Source organism: Carassius auratus, chromosome 30, assembly GCF_003368295.1.
Source record: "Carassius auratus strain Wakin chromosome 30, ASM336829v1, whole genome shotgun sequence".
NCBI lineage: Eukaryota > Metazoa > Chordata > Actinopteri > Cypriniformes > Cyprinidae > Carassius > Carassius auratus.
This window is the reverse complement of record NC_039272.1, coordinates 26237620-26254343: the sequence shown is the minus strand read 5'-3', so window position 1 is coordinate 26254343 and position 16724 is coordinate 26237620. Positions and strand designations below refer to the sequence as shown.

The 16724-nt window shown below is 35.7% G+C and overlaps 4 protein-coding genes across 4 annotated transcripts; 1 reads left to right on the top strand and 3 right to left on the bottom strand.

Annotated features, from left to right (window-relative positions):
- Positions 1-5984: 5984 nt before the first annotated feature.
- On the bottom strand, positions 5985-10751 carry LOC113049804 (heat shock protein beta-2). Its single transcript, XM_074559833.1, is given in 5 exon segments — positions 5985-6474; positions 6476-6690; positions 8102-8134; positions 8137-8292; positions 10671-10751. Coding segments are annotated over 4 exon segments (504 nt in total). The 5' UTR covers positions 8195-8292; positions 10671-10751; the 3' UTR covers positions 5985-6276.
- Positions 9302-12125, top strand: cryabb (crystallin, alpha B, b). Its single transcript, XM_026212446.1, has 3 exons — positions 9302-9839; positions 10329-10451; positions 10703-12125. The coding sequence occupies exons 1-3, from the start codon at positions 9657-9659 to the stop codon at positions 10904-10906; spliced, it is 510 nt and encodes a 169-aa protein (XP_026068231.1). The 5' UTR covers positions 9302-9656; the 3' UTR covers positions 10907-12125.
- Positions 12126-12262: 137 nt separating this feature from the next.
- cfap68 (cilia and flagella associated protein 68) lies at positions 12263-14635 on the bottom strand. Its single transcript, XM_026212448.1, has 4 exons — positions 14486-14635; positions 13802-14054; positions 13295-13364; positions 12263-13170 (listed from the first exon to the last, which is right to left on the bottom strand). The coding sequence occupies exons 2-4, from the start codon at positions 14045-14047 to the stop codon at positions 12995-12997; spliced, it is 492 nt and encodes a 163-aa protein (XP_026068233.1). The 5' UTR covers positions 14048-14054; positions 14486-14635; the 3' UTR covers positions 12263-12994.
- Positions 14636-14713: 78 nt separating this feature from the next.
- Positions 14714-16073, bottom strand: mia (MIA SH3 domain containing). The gene is made up of 4 exons (XM_026212449.1): positions 15920-16073; positions 15321-15454; positions 15059-15169; positions 14714-14942 (listed from the first exon to the last, which is right to left on the bottom strand). Exons 1-4 carry the CDS (start codon positions 16047-16049, stop codon positions 14919-14921), a joined length of 399 nt encoding a protein of 132 aa, XP_026068234.1. The 5' UTR covers positions 16050-16073; the 3' UTR covers positions 14714-14918.
- Between the last annotated feature and the right edge of the window lie 651 nt (positions 16074-16724).

Below are 16724 nucleotides of genomic sequence, written 5' to 3'. Positions count from 1 at the left end.
GGTACAATAGTAAAACAGCAGGATAGAATAATACAAAAATACACGGAAATGTGTTTTTGTTTGTTCACGCCATAACTGCTCGCTTTGAGTGGACATTCTTCCTTTGAGAAAAGCTCATGTTTGGTCTCTGTAGTTCTCCAGGTGGGATGAATAAATCTGCAGGCTCAGCTGACGTCTGTGTATTCACAGTACTTTTAAAGTCTATGGTTGCATACTCTGTGACGTCGTTGTTTGAAGTCTGATTCAGTTTTGCTCTGCTGGTCGCAGTTTCAGACTGTAGGACTTGAATCTCTGCGTAGTGTAAAGCATCCTCATTCTGCTTCCGGTTTTTATTCACCTGGGCATACTGCGGTTCAGCTGACGGAAGGTCATACATGTGAGCCTCAACACGGGCCTGCTGTGAAAAAGAGTTGTTGTCGTCACAAAAACATTTGCATATATTTGCATAAAGGTTTTTTTTAGTGACCAGTTAAACCAACCCACCTGATGGGAAGGAACCGCAGTTGGACCTGTTGTAAAGATGTACGTTGAATAGTAATCAACATTAATTACAATAACGCAAGTAATAAACATTGTTTTGCTAATCAGAGAATCTTTTTCATTTGTTATCTCATAAGTGGATAGATTAGTTTTATTGTGTTTTGTTACCTTTTCTTTTTGTCTGTTTTTGTGAAAGTTTTCTTGGATTTATTCTCCATCTAAGAAAAAAAAACACATACTACAATTATTTATTTGTTCTGTAGTTCCCGAAATTAAGTTGATAACTGATAGACTTTTCCATTTTAAAAAAATTAATAAAATAAAGATGAATAAAGAGAGAAATAAAAGGCCACTTGAATGTTCTTAAAGAGTGCACACTATCATGACAATATTATTAATAACCGAAGTATACCTTTTAAAAGTTTTACTTTAAACAAACAAAAAAAAAACCTTTCTAATCTTTTTGTATATACAATTAACAAAAGCAAAAAGACCTCTAACTAGCTTGCTCTATTCTTTTTTTATTCTATCTGTTTTCTTTTTACTTATTATATTATTTTAAAAACCCTTGCTAAATGTACTGCGTTAAGCTAATATCATTGCTCTTTTGTTGGTTTTGATTGGTTCCATTGTTCTCGTAAAAGTCTCCTTGGATAAAAGCGTCTGCTAAATGATTAATTGTAAATGTACGGTAAGTAGGGAGGGCCATACACACCACTGAGGTCCCCAGGGTCCGAACCTTGGTATTTTTCCAATAACAGAAGTCGTGAAATAATTAACTTAGGCTATAGTAATTCTGCTTTGGTGCTGCAAGGATAAAAAGCCAAGGTAACAGATCTTCTCATCTGAGATGCCTCAGCGGAAGAGGTGTGCGATTTATCGTAATTGTTGTTATAACGATGTGCGATTTGACATGATCGAGTATTTTGAAAGAAACATTCAAAACACCCATACAGAGCATACTCATACATTATGTGAAGTCTAGACTGGTGCGCGTCATAGACATATAGGCTACTATTTACAGTCCATTCTTTCTGCATGACTCGCTCTATTAAAATAAGTTTCGAATTATCACAAAATTCAAGAAATGGGGGCAGAAAATGTACATATTTATACCACTTCAAATATCACTTTCACACAAAAAGTGCCAATTTGATATATTTTTTACAACAACTCAATAAACAAAAAGTTAATTAAGAGTCTTACGTTTTAGACACCATGTTGCAGGTTTTTGCTCTTTTTCCGCCAACAAAAATAATTCCAAACAAAGAATATATATATATATATTCATGTTTAATAATTTTAGACATGTGATGTGATGAGAAACTATCTTAATTTCCAGTTTGAAGCGTGCATCATTCATTCCAACATTTAGCCTAATCTGATTCTCATGTTTAAGAATCTGTTAAATTGAAAAATAATTTATGCTACTACTGCTCACTGTTTTTAATGCCATTATCCAATTGATGAGCCTTAAAACATCTTAAAATGCACACATGTAGGCTAAGTCAGGAAAATCTACATTTTCTCGGGGAAACAAGCCCCTGAACCCCCTATCAGTCTCGATTTTGAGACCTTGGTTAGAAAAACCTGCGTACGGCCCTGAAAGAAAGCAATTTTTTTATTTTTATAATATCATCATGCTTTATTTTGATTTGACTTTGATGCTCAAGCACAAAATACTTGATAACTTTAACTGTAGTGTATTATTTGATTTGACATTTGAAGTTATTTCATTTCCAATGTGTAATTGCATATTATTATTAAATGAGCGACATACAAGTTTCAACAGAAATTACATTTTAGTAAACATTTTATTTACCATAAATATTTGTCAAGTATCCATTCGGCAGACTTTAACAATATTTCGAAATTTCGAAATTACATAAAAAGATGCACTCACGTCCTACTTAAGTGGGTCAAAAAACATTTTTAAGATAGCATTTAATACGAACCTGATCTATAATAGATTTTCAGTTAATTGTAAATAACATGAATCTAAGTGTCTGAAAACAAAAAGTGTACTTTTTTACAAGGTTAAGAGGAAGAATATTTAGCTTCCTACTTCTTTGTTTTGTTAAATGCTAATACAATACATTTCCCTCTTCTGAACAATGCAATACCTCATGAACACCAACAGCATTTGTTAAGCACTCCAACTATCAAATATGAACAGACACAGAGGATCATGTTTCTCAAAGAATAGCCTACTTAAAGGTTCACATTTGTGTTAAATAGTGAACAGATCATTTAGCAACACAAATGAATCTTGTTTAAGGCAGTTTCCTTCCCATCAAGATCCTACGCCCATGTAACAAGCACGTCATAGAACCCTGTCGCATTTGAGTAAATAAATACTGTAAACTGTACCCAGTATGTTTATCCATTTAAACATGCAAATGTTTAGCTACTCACTTATTTATTGCTTTGGTTAAACTGCTCCCCATGGCAGAGATCGTCGTCAGTGCACAGATGCCTAGAGTTGATCAGTTGCTCATTTTTCATTTCCTTGTTCCTCTGTAACTAGAGTCCTGCAGGTGTTGCTCTTAAAGAAAGCTACCTTTGTACCTTGAACTGCAACGCCCCTATCGTCGAGGCTGACCTTGAGGTCATGAATGTTTGGCAGTATCTTAAATGTTGTATATCTTTGCAGTCATTCACTCATGAACATAATATAATGGAAGTGATTAGGTAAAAAGAGATCCATTTCCCTGCAGAGAACTCTTGGTTTACATGGGACCTAATATGTACTACTTGCATTGTACAGTAGCTGTATTGTAATATCCACATACTTGCGAATGTAAATAGTTAAACAATCAATTTTAAGTGACATATTATGACATGTTTAGTCTTTTTAGAAAATCATTCATTAAAACTGAAGTGTGTAAGTTTGCGATGATAAAATCTTTCTCAGATCCGGATAATATGAAGAGAAAACTGTAAGTAAACTATGGTAGACTGACTTCCCAGGAAAGTGTGAACACTGTGATCATAGTGCTTTCAAAACTTTAATGATGTTTGCTGCGCTCGCTTTCTTACTTCAAACTCACATTCAGATCTGCATCCATCCAGTTAAAAACGATTGATCGAACCAAGTCATTACAACTTTAACACCGCAACAGTGGCTCAACCAATGGCACAGCTCTGGGGTAGGGCTATCTTTATAGCCAACCAATGGCTGGTGACCTTTTCATTTTCACAATTACTGTGAGTAACAAAAAATAAAAAAAAAATTATATGTCTAGCAAAAATTCACATATGGTGACAGAACCAGCAAGGTTATCCTGAGGGAACTTAACATGCGTCATAAAATTCCTGGGAGTACATTTTTACTCCCAGATGTAAAGTGTAGCATAAATGAAGTAACTAATGTACAGTACCAGTCAAAAGTTTGAAAAAATTCAGATTTTGTTGTTGTTGTTGTTGTTAATGTTTTTAAAGGAATAGTTAATTGAAGAAAGAAAGTCACCTACATCTTGGAAGGCCTGAGAGTGAGTAAATAAACAGCAAGTTTGCATTTTTGGTGAAGTTTTCCTCTAAAATAAGTATTTTATTCTTGTCATGTCTGCATTTATTTGATCAAAAATACAATAAAGCAGTACAATTGTGAAATATTATTACAATTTAAAATCATTTTCTTTTTATATATTAAACTGTGGCAAAATTATTGCAGAAATGCAAATCTATTAGCAAATCAGCACATCTGAGGAATCATGTGACACTGAAGACTGTTGCTGCTTAAAATATCAGCTTTACAGCAGGAATAAATAACATTTTAAACTAAACTAAACAAAATAATAATAATAGTCTTAGTGAGTCTCAGTGAGTATGTATATATATATATATATATATATACAGTATTGTTCAAAATAATAGCAGTACAATGTGACTAACCAGAATAATCAAGGTTTTTCGTATATTTTTTTTATTGCTACGTGGCAAACAAGTTACCAGTAGGTTCAGTAGATTCTCAGAAAACAAATGAGACCCAGCATTCATGATATGCACGCTCTTAAGGCTGTGCAATTGGGCAATTAGTTGAATTAGTTGAAAGGGGTGTGTTCAAAAAAATAGCAGTGTGGCATTCAATCACTGAGGTCATCAATTTTGTGAAGAAACAGGTGTGAATCAGGTGGCCCCTATTTAAGGATGAAGCCAACACTTGTTGAACATGCATTTGAAAGCTGAGGAAAATGGGTCGTTCAAGACATTGTTCAGAAGAACAGCGTACTTTGATTAAAAAGTTGATTAGAGAGGGGAAAACCTATAAAGAGGTGCAAAAAATGATAGGCTGTTCAGCTAAAATGATCTCCAATGCCTTAAAATGGAGAGCAAAACCAGAGAGACGTGGAAGAAAACAGAAGACAACCATCAAAATGGATAGAAGAATAACCAGAATGGCAAAGGCTCAGCCAATGATCACCTCCAGGATGATCAAAGACAGTCTGGAGTTACCTGTAAGTACTGTGACAGTTAGAAGACGTCTGTGTGAAGCTAATCTATTTTCAAGAATCCCCCGCAAAGTCCCTCTGTTAAAAAAAAGGCATGTGCAGAAGAGGTTACAATTTGCCAAAGAACACATCAACTGGCCTAAAGAGAAATGGAGGAACATTTTGTGGACTGATGAGAGTAAAATTGTTCTTTTTGGGTCCAAGGGCCACAGGCAGTTTGTGAGACGACCCCCAAACTCTGAATTCAAGCCACAGTACACAGTGAAGACAGTGAAGCATGGAGGTGCAAGCATCATGATATGGGCATGTTTCTCCTACTATGGTGTTGGGCCTATTTATCGCATACCAGGGATCATGGATCAGTTTGCATATGTTAAAATACTTGAAGAGGTCATGTTGCCCTATGCTGAAGAGGACATGCCCTTGAAATGGTTGTTTCAACAAGACAATGACCCAAAACACACTAGTAAACGGGCAAAGTCTTGGTTCCAAACCAACAAAATTAATGTTATGGAGTGGCCAGCCCAATCTCCAGACCTTAATCCAATTGAGAACTTGTGGGGTGATATCAAAAATGCTGTTTCTGAAGCAAAACCAAGAAATGTGAATGAATTGTGGAATGTTGTTAAAGAATCATGGAGTGGAATAACAGCTGAGAGGTGCCACAAGTTGGTTGACTCCATGCCACACAGATGTCAAGCAGTTTTAAAAAACTGTGGTCATACAACTAAATATTAGTTTAGTGATTCACAGGATTGCTAAATCCCAGAAAAAAAACATGTTTGTACAAAATAGTTTTGAGTTTGTACAGTCAAAGGTAGACACTGCTATTTTTTTGAACACACCCCTTTCAACTAATTGCCCAATTGCACAGCCTTAAGAGCGTGCATATCATGAATGCTGGGTCTTGTTTGTTTTCTGACAATCTACTGAACCTACTGGTAACTTGTATGCCACGTAGCAATAAAAAATATACTAAAAACCTTGATTATTCTGGTTAGTCACATTGTACTGCTATTATTTTGAACAATACTGTATATATACACACACACACACACACACACACACACACAAAACCATTAAAAAAAAAAATCACAATTATTCCAAACGTTCAACCTATATAACCCCAAAATAAATCTGTAGACTTTTTCTGCACTAATTTTAGCTTGGAATCTGCAGAATTCTGTGGAATGCATTTGAACAAACTGTGAAAGGACAACACAAGTGAGAGAACTTTGAATTATTTAAAATATCCAAAATATTTAATAAATGAGCATGAAAGTGTTGGACAATTCCAACTCCATAGACTTTTCTACAGAGTTCTGCTTATATCAAGTCCATCTTATTAACTTTTGCTTTCCTTCTGGTCCACTTGAATCTTGAGCTGGTTGATTTTAGGCTCCAGGTCCTCAGTTTTTCGTGGTGCCTGGATGGACAGTATCCCGTCATGTGAGAGAGGCACCTGCACCAGCAGCGGATCCACACCCATTGGTAAATTGTATGTTCGGGTAAACTCACGACTCACAAAGCCATGCTGGTCCAATTCTCTGAGCGTGCCGCCCAGTCACCTCCAACAGGTTGTCCACTGTTCGCACACTGATTTCATCCGGAGTGAACTGGCACACATCCAGCAAAACTAGAAACCAATCATCTTCAATTTCTACCTGAGAGAAGCCCTGCTCCAGCTGCTTGTTGATGCGAGGACGACTGTAGTAACCGTGGTACAGGACAGGGGCCAAAAGGTCCTTGGGACTCACTGCTGAGAATGTGAGAAGGCAAATACGTCATAATCTCAGTTAATCATACTCTCACAACGCGTCCACGGCATGTAATTTGTCTTCATAATAAAATTAGAAACAACACAATATAAACATTTTATGATTATGCTGCATATATCAGAACTTCCTCCTTCCTGCTTGGAAGATAATATAATAATTTATTATAATAAATCCATATAACCTGAACTAACCTTGCCTTATCATTAAAATGTCAAAGCATCTCATATTTTAAGATACTTATGACCTCATGATATCATTTGATGTTTTGTTTACTTTTTTGTGCACTATATGATTTGTTGGCTATTTTTTTCTTTTAATATTTTAATCAACAATGAAGCAGATTTCTTCATTTTAAAGAAAATATTGAATATAATATCCTTAATTATTTGAGTTTATTTTTAAGACTTTTTTTTCATTGTGATATCAGAACAGTTGTGTCACGCTTACACTTTAACTTAATACTTCCAGAATGGAAAAAAATCAACAACAAAAAAATATCAAATATCTTGTTTTATTTTTTTTCTACATTTGCTGAATGGTAGTTGCCCTACATGTATATGCCAAATGACTTAATTTTTTTTTATTCATTATTTTAATAAGACTTTTTTTCGCCTCCATACAGATGTATTGAAGTATCTGTATTGCATTTTTGATATAATTTTTGAATCAAATCGAACAAAAAATCCACACAAAGAAACTAAAATCATGTCATTGACCATGAAGCAATTTGCTACTATTAATGGAAATGCATCTACTATTATATGAAAAGCTTTTCTCTCTATATTCTACTAGGAAATCTCTTCTAGAAGGCAGAAGAAATCTGCATGTCAAGTCTGTTTACAATTTGTGATGCCAGCTACAGATCAAGACTCAGGCTGCACTTACAGTTTCTATTTTAATCCTATAACACGTGGCATTTTTACATACGCTGCTCTGTTATAGCTTAACAGTGAGTGGTGTTTTCACAGTTGGCCTCCAAACCTGCTGCTAACTTGTTTGATAAGATCAGCTCATAATCAGTCATGAAGAGGACAAGAGGTTTTTTTGGTCATGTCATGTGTGGAATTCTAAATAAAAATTGTTACTGAGGCATCACATTTCACTACTGTCATAGTATAAGTGCTAATATGGATGTTTTGCAATTATAAATTTATTAGCTATAGGCTGACCCTCTGACAATCAAAATGTTTTTTGTTGTTGTTGTTTTTTTTTGCTATGTGGTAAAATCAAATAGATGGGAACTGCTTTAAAACATTTTTAAAGTCATTGGGACAGCATGATAGCCTGCAATATATAAAAATACAAGTGTATGTGTACAATGTACACATACAGGATGTTTTGCCTCAGAATGTTGTATATTTCTATTATATTCAAGACTCTAATTTTACTGACCTTCTGCAAAGTTCTGATCATAGATTCGAGGGGTGAACACATCTCGTAATCCACACTCATTGGGTAGGCGTGAGGAACGGTGCGGTCAGCCATTCTGACCTCTGTAGCAGGTTGACAAGATAACGGAAGAATTCGCTGGATTGACAGACTTCAGTTACACTCATTTTCGGAGTATGAGAGGAGCAGGAAGGCTAGAAAGGGAGAGGGGTGGAAAGAACAGTAGGGGAAAGGAGAAGTGAGATAGACACACTTGAGACAGGATGGTGATAAATCTAGCTACGAATAGCTTTTAGTAAACACTGTAGACCTGCATTGCTCATATAGGAGGACATACTGTATACTGTACACAAATGCATGGGTTTAGTGATAGACTCAAAAAACAAAACAGTCTTACAGTTCTAGATCTCAAAGTAAAAAAAGATTGCTATTTCAACTCTTGCAAAATCTTGTTTGGAATAGGCCTTAAGATAAAACATTAAAATAAAATGAAATAACATGAATGTACTTCATAACAGCATTATGTTAATCAGTCAAAATGTTATTTGCAGCATAAATAATAATAATAATAATAATAATAATAATAATAATAATAATAATAATAATAATATTATATATATATATATATATATATATATATATATATATATATATATATATATATATATATATATATTTGACAACAATAATAAAACATTTCTCAATACATAATGAAAATCTTAATTATAGTTGAATTGAATTGTATAATTTATTATTTATTTTTTATGCAGCCTTTACAGCCACATTTTGTGTCAAACAATCAACATTTTTTACTAAGTTCATTATTGTAATTTTTTTCTTGCTAAACTAATAATAAGTCCAAGGAACTAAAAGTGCACCAAATTCACAAAATGTTTTATTTTTAATTTTAAAATATTCTCTGAGAGCACAGCGACCGAGAATGCTTACCCCGCTAAAATGATGATGTCCGATCAGCGTGCCAGCTCAAGTAAGCCGTGTACACACTGCCCAGCCGAGGGCTCGTTCATGGGGATTGACTCTGTATGGTGTTTAGCCTGGCACAGTGATCTCAGCCACATTCACTGTCAGATTCAGTAAAGACTAAACCTCCAAAGGGGCTCAGAACCTAAATATGCACGGGCACATCACCTCATGGGCATCCTAATCTGTGCTGGCATCAAATGAGCCACAGCTGGATGCACCAGAATGCCAAGCAACTACTGACTTTCCTCAATGTTGGCAGGTTCAGCGTAGTTTCCAGTGCAGTGAACACAAGGGACCATCAGCACTATTGGGGGCTTGCACTGTAATCCAGTTGGTATCTGACTGAATTGAAATCTGATCAGCTCTTTGGATAAATACAGAGAGTGATGGTTGGAAGAGGGGACAGGGTGGCAAGAAGAGGACAGTGGGAGGGCCAAAGTGAAAGAGGCAAAGGCAGGCAAACAGTTTACATCATTATTCCAGAAAGATCCACTGGCCGTCTTTGTTGCTCTATTTAAGCGCGCAGACAGAAGGGACGGCAGTTTTCTGAGTGCTGCTAAGGCCCAGACACAAAATGGACATCGCCATCCAGTATCCCTGGTTCCGTCGCTCCTTCTGGCCATCCTTCTTTCCCAGCCGGATCTTTGACCAGCACTTTGGGGATCCCATCTCTGAAGCCGACATGATTCCCTCGCTCTACTACCCACGACCTTCCTTTTTCCGCTGGCCAAGCTGGGTGGACAGCAGCCTTTCTGAAGTGAGTCTCCAATGACTTTTGTCAACGTTGTGCTTAATCTACATCAGCATTATTGTAGTTCCGTGTCTAATTTACTGAGTCGCTATCTCAAAATAAACTGGGTGTTTAGGATCTCAAAGCAAAGAGGAGGGGTCTCGTATTAACCTAAATGGTTTTAATTTGTGATAATGGCTGGCTGTACATTTTCTCCACTGTACAGTTCATATATAATGGGTGTTTGAAGTCATTTTATTATGTTAACACTGAAATTTAAGAAAACACTTCATATTATAACTATATGATAAAGTATTGAAAACCGTCCTGTCTGCAGGATACATTTTTTTTATGTTGAGTTTTTTCCCATTATACAAGAATTTAGGGGGGCATTTTTGAAATCACCATGAAAGAAATGTCCAAATTAATTAATTAATGATTATTTTGAATCTGAAGTGCTAATTGTAAACATTAGATTAAACTATTAAATATATGTCGTTTATTCTGTTTTCTTAGATGAAAATGGAAAAGGACTGTTTCTCGCTAAATCTGGATGTTAAACACTTTAAACCAGAGGAGCTGTCAGTGAAAATCAACGGAGATTTCATTGAAATTCATGCCAAACATGAGGATCGCCAGGTAGCAACTCACAATACATAAACACTGAACACTTCCCTGTTGAAAAAAACAACAACAACAACAGCTTATGCTGGTTTTTCAACAGGGTGTAAACTAAAACCTACCCAGACCTTTGCATGACTGGCTTTGCTGTTTAATATCCACATCACCAGCATCACTGGCCTTGTGCCGCAAGTAAACATTGAGTTAAGCAGTGAAAGACGGACCATTCATTATCACCTGCTCAGAACGATGTTGTGCTTTCCTCGCAGGATGATCACGGTTTCGTCTCACGAGAGTTTCTAAGAAAATACCGTGTCCCTGCCGGAGTGGATCCAGCCTCTGTCACTTCCTCCCTGTCTTCTGATGGCGTTCTGTCAGTGACGGCCCCGCGCAGGCACACAGACGGCCCGGAGCGCTCCATTCCCATCACCCGTGATGACAAACCCGCCGTGGCTGGGTCTCAGAAGAAGTAAAGCTGCTAGACTTCCATGTTTCAACTTTATGTCCCTGTTTCCCCTGTCCCACTGTGCTCCTGCTACATTACAAGGGAATAACTTATTAGCCCGGTGTTTCCTGACAGGCCAAAACGTAGCTTGTCTTTGCCACAGCGGCTAGAGAAGAACCGGTTATTAGGTTGAAAACTCCATTAGCGTCAAACGAACTGTAAACACAATCTCTAAATGATGAATGTTACTTAAAAGATACACTTTTACAATAAAGTATTGTCTTCTGTTGATGCCACCAAACAAAAGGGCTTTTGAATATCGTGCATCCTTGACAGCAAGACAAATAATTTGAGTGTAGGAGTATTTTTCCCTGGCATTTCTTTTATAACAAAGACAAACAGGCAAAAATGGGCCATTGTATTAAGCTGGATCAAATGGCAAAAGTCTCTCATTATTAATGGTGTGATTTGCAGGAGAGTCAGAAAACAGGAACACTTTACAATAAGGTTCTATTACTGTTACTCAATGCATGAACTTACATTAACAATGAGCAATCTATTTCTTACAACATTTATAATCTTTGTTAACATTAATTAATAACAAATGTCATGTTGTGTTATTTCTCTGGTCCATTAAATATTATTAACAGATGCAACTTTTGATGTTGAAATTAACATTAACTAAGATTAATAAATGCTTCATAAGTATTTTTCATTGTTAGTTCATGTTATAGTTAACTAATGTTAACAAATGGGAACTTGCTGTAAAGTGTTTCTTCTGTTATTGTGTATCCGGAGTATGTTAAAATGATTTGTTTGAGATGTCATAATGGCTATTTGGTTTGAAAAAGTATGTTTATTTTGAATTTAATGATGGATTTGGGACCAGAGGACATGGTGATGGAATGTTGATATGTTCTTAAAAAAGTTACAGTAATTATGTGTTTGATGCTGATCTGGTTTTTGATTGGTTAATGTCACATTTATGCTGTGCTACTTTCGCCACTGTATTCGCATGACAATACCAGGAGCTGGGCTTTAAAACCCAAGGTTAAAGGGGGTTATGAACCTCTTTAAAGTAAAAAATATGAATATGTTGCTCAACACAGCTTTAAACGGTTAATTGTTAATTCATGGTTAAGCAGCATGAATAGCACGTGCTTATCTCACGGTGATACAGTTACAAGAACTGCTGTTACTGCAACAACTAATGAGAATGAAAGCATATTAAAGCAAGTTTATTCATCTAAGCATGGTCAAATGTCTGCCTTGAGATTTACTAAATAATATATAAATGTTACTTTTGAGAGTGAGATGTCTGTGCCTGTGAATAAGTGCCAAACGTTTCTATTGTTTACAGTCACTGAGACGATTCGGTATCTTAGCAATGGCTCACTTATTCAACAAGCTGCTAATATCAAACTAAATCACTCACACGGTTTTTTTTTCTTTTTGATATGGAAAAGAAACATAAGCAGGTTGTAGGAAAAATATCCTTATTTCATTATTATCTGTATGTCACTCCACTAAAACAAAGGCCTGAACTACTGCATCACCCCACTAGGAGGTGCAAGTGAGAACATGGCTTTGCACTGTTCAATGCTTACATTCCTCATTAATCACAGCTGAAGCGCTGGATTAACTTATTAACGTCATTAAATAATTATCAATAAATACTTCATCCATTCGAAACCAGTGTGACTTTATTTTTATTTTATTTTACTGCATAGCGTAACTCAAAATGTTCAAATATTAGGGAAATCAATGGTCTGACAGATATTTAGTCTGCATACAAAATATATGTTGAAATTATGAATTGCTCTGCATTTTAAACTCAAGTATTTTTAACTTTTCCAACACTATCTCACAACTAATTTGTATGTATTTTACGAGGAGGCTAATGCAGTAAACCACAATATAATTGAAATAGAGAACTATAATAATCTTACCTGGACGTTTTCTTTCCACTGTATGCATGATTAAAAAATAGACACTTGCTTGAGCAAAACATAAGAATATTTTTTATCAATATTTGACAATGGTTCACTCACAGAAGTCAGTTAAAGGCTACTAAAGCTAATATAATTTTGGGAGCCAAATTTCTCTGCCAAAGGCTTCAGTTTGTCTCTGCTACACTCCCGCACTGAGGCTCTGTAGTCTCCCTCACTATTTCTTCTCTATGTTGAAGGCCTTTAAAGTCCAGTCTGTAGCAGGAGTTTGGCACACACTTAGTTTGTGGAGGGTCCAGCTCTGGTTGGTGGCCAGGGAAGCTTCTTGACTCTATCTTTGGGGCTGAAAAAGTGAAAATATAAGGTTATTTACAGTAGGCATAATTATTTTGTAGAATTTAAAATGAATTAATAAATTAAAAGTTAATAAAAACATTTTTAAATTAAATTATTTAATAAAAACATACTTGTGTAAACCGGCCGAATGACATCTTTCTTGTAGCTGGAATAATATGTGGTTTCAAAGTAGTGGGAGAACTGAGGAGTAGCAAATTCAAGGTTATCGGACTGTTATCTGTCTGGTATTTGGACACCTAAGTGACACTTAAAAATACATGAATGTCACTGCATCTGATAACTAAAAATCAAACCTAATTTATTTTAAAGAAAGACAGCACTAGCATACTTATAAAGCAAAACATTCACAAAGTTTTAAAACAAACAATCAGTGTTCAGTGTTTAAAAAAAAAAAGCCTTTTTGTGATTAACATGTTAAGTGGAACATGTTCATAGTTCAGCAACTAGCCTATAATTGTGGTTACTGGGCTGGACAAAAAGCATTGCATATTGCTCAAAAAAGTGAAGCTGTGAAAGGAATGCAGATACTTCTTGGTTTTATATGTTATTATCTAATGCACTGAAATTCAACATTTTAAATGTGACTTACAGTCGGTATTTCACTACGCAATACCAACCTGATGCGGAAGGGGGCGTCGTAACGCCACAGCACGGCGAGTGTCAAACCTCTCTTCTGACCAGTTCCCAATGAGGGTGGCATTCGAATAAGAGTCTTCATTCGTTGAACATCGCCAACCATACTGACGAAATTTCGCCTCGTCGGTAAAATCATCCCAGACCTCAGCTTGCCCAGACGCCCGAAGCATGTGATGAAAAGGAGGGCCGTTTGTCACCCAAGAAAACTCCTTGCTTTTATTGGACATCGTGCCACTACATTTTGAGTCATAAAAGAACAGACTTTTTAAAAGTTTGCAACAGCAACAATTAGCTAAATGCCCGATAAATAGGCCTAGTTAAATATTTTGTTAACATTAACATTAACATTTTTCGCATGTGCTTTTTATAATTTAAAATTATATTCTTATATATATATATATATATATATATATATATATATATATATATATATATATATATATATATATATATATATATATATATTACATTCTCAAATAGCCTACTTATGCAATAATTTTCATCAGACAGTAACTTCACCCTAGACCACAAACATTTAAATATTTTTAATAGTCGTCCATAAGCTACATAGTTGCCTCGCCCATATTAGTACAGCCCTTAACGTTTACATTTACATTTTATTTACTTAGTTAAAAGATTTTAATGAACTGTAAACACGCACTCACCTTAAATACCAAGTAATAGTTACGCGATCCTCGAGCTGTCGTTGGTCTCCATGGAAATGCGCATGACGCAACTCGGCTAGAAACCGAATATCTTCTGTTGAAGTCGTATGAAGATGATAAAGGCAGATGCAATCATTTATCGCTTGAGAAGTAATCGATTTTCTTTTTAGTTTTCATTGAAACTTTTCTTACCAAGAACGTCACGTGATACAAACAAACGGTGATCACTTGCAAGCAGCCAAATAGCAGCAGCTCAGCTTTATTCAAACTATTGCATCAACAAGCATTTACAGTCTAATGTCACTGATCTATATGTTTAGTAAGAAGATTTTAATTGGAGTTGTCTACTAGAAATAAGAAATGTAGTGACAGTATAAAGTGCAGAGTGGAATCAAAAATGGTGTTTATGTTCCAGCCAAGACAGCACACCATCCTAATAGCAGTAAAAGTCCCATTTCTGAAAAGAAAAAAAAAGGAGTATAATTAACCTTAAATGTCAGTTTTTTATTACATGTATTTGTCAGTGCGTCAGTTAGTTTTTGTTTATCATAGACAAAAGATTGAGCTACACACATCAGTCTGGACCTCAACCTCAGCAGGCATCAAGGCATGTGTCTCTTCAACAACACTGCTGGGGAAATATCCCAGACGAGCTTCCTGCTCTCCATAATATGACCCTTGAACCTACACAAACAGTTATCTTCAGTTATACTTTGTAACTTCATTGTCAGAGGGGGAAAGCATTTGTTTTTGCACACTTTGTCAATACAAGAAAATCATGCAAGTTTTAATTATTAAAATACTGCAATTGAGTTCACTCAGTAATACAGCTTACACTGCCAGCCCAAAAGAGATTCCCACGGTCTTTCAGCATGGCGTACACATAGACAGACTGGCCTTGGTGTATGTGAATGAAGCGACAGTCTTGAGGGTAATAATCCTGCAGAGCTCTAGCGATGAGAATGGGATCTGTGAATGCACAGATGGTTATTATAACAATTGTATCACTACTATTTAAATGTATTTTATTTTATTTGAAACATTATGTATAGCCTAAAGAAAAAAAAATATATATATGTAATTTTTTTTATCAAAAAAACTATGACTTCAACAAATTCTTATTATAATTTTTAACAGTAATTATTAATCTGATTTTTCACTTTATGTTAGCCCAGGTCCAATAAATAGTAATAAGAACTTTAGATTAAATAATGCATCAGTAAATATTTATATTTAAATGAACATTTAATAAAATATATATCATTGTTTTGATGTTATTTAATGTTAAATAATGTTAACAAATGGAACCTCATAAAGTGTTTATGTTGAAATGCAACATTTAAAAGAAAACACTAAAAGAAAAAAGAAAAACTATCCTGAAAGTTTTCTACAGTTAATATGTTAGAGTTAAATCAGCTGCTTTGCATTACTCACGGCTACACTCTGAATCGGCGCATAACTTCTTGTCTGAGAGTTTTGACATCTGCCTGCCAGCCTGAGTGTTCAGTGGCAGGAGGCCACACAGCACCAGGAGAAGGGTCCAGTTAGCACCGTGTTTCTCCATCTCTGTGTTACTTATTCAATGCTTGAACAGGACTAAAGCTCGAGTGGGAGGGGCCAGTTGAGGCCAAGCCCCGCCCATTTTCAGAAAGTAGACATGTAATCCATATAATAACAGGAAACATTGCAGTAACACTTCACTCAAATGAAGCATGTTTATAGAACACAAGTTATTTTTGTAGGTGGTTCTTGTGTTACAGCTGTAAGCCAAGATTCAAAGCAGAGCCCATAGCTGAAACTAGCTTCATTCAAGGTCTGTAAGAGAAAAATATGAAGTCAAGAAAACAGGAAGTATTGCTGCAAGTTTCACAGACTCTCACTTGTGTAGATATTACTAATCCTATCTGAATCCACAAACAGTTCATTATAACCACGGAAAGGGACATAGCCAGGCCACGGGTCCCATAGCACCTAGTTACTGAGGCTGAGGCCTTTGCCAGGGGTTGAACAACCTGTCCTTTCACAGCAGCAAAAATCAACACTCGCTTTGGTTCAGAGGATTCCTTATGCTCTCTTTGAGCCACCTCCATATTTGGATTACCTTGAAATATCAAAAACAGTCCAACAAAACTAATTTTACATTGCAAATCCAATACTTTACTAAGTGAAATCGTGACCTCAAGTTATCTATCAAGAAGAAGATGATTGTCTGCAACTAGAAGCTGCTCCCTCCAAAGTG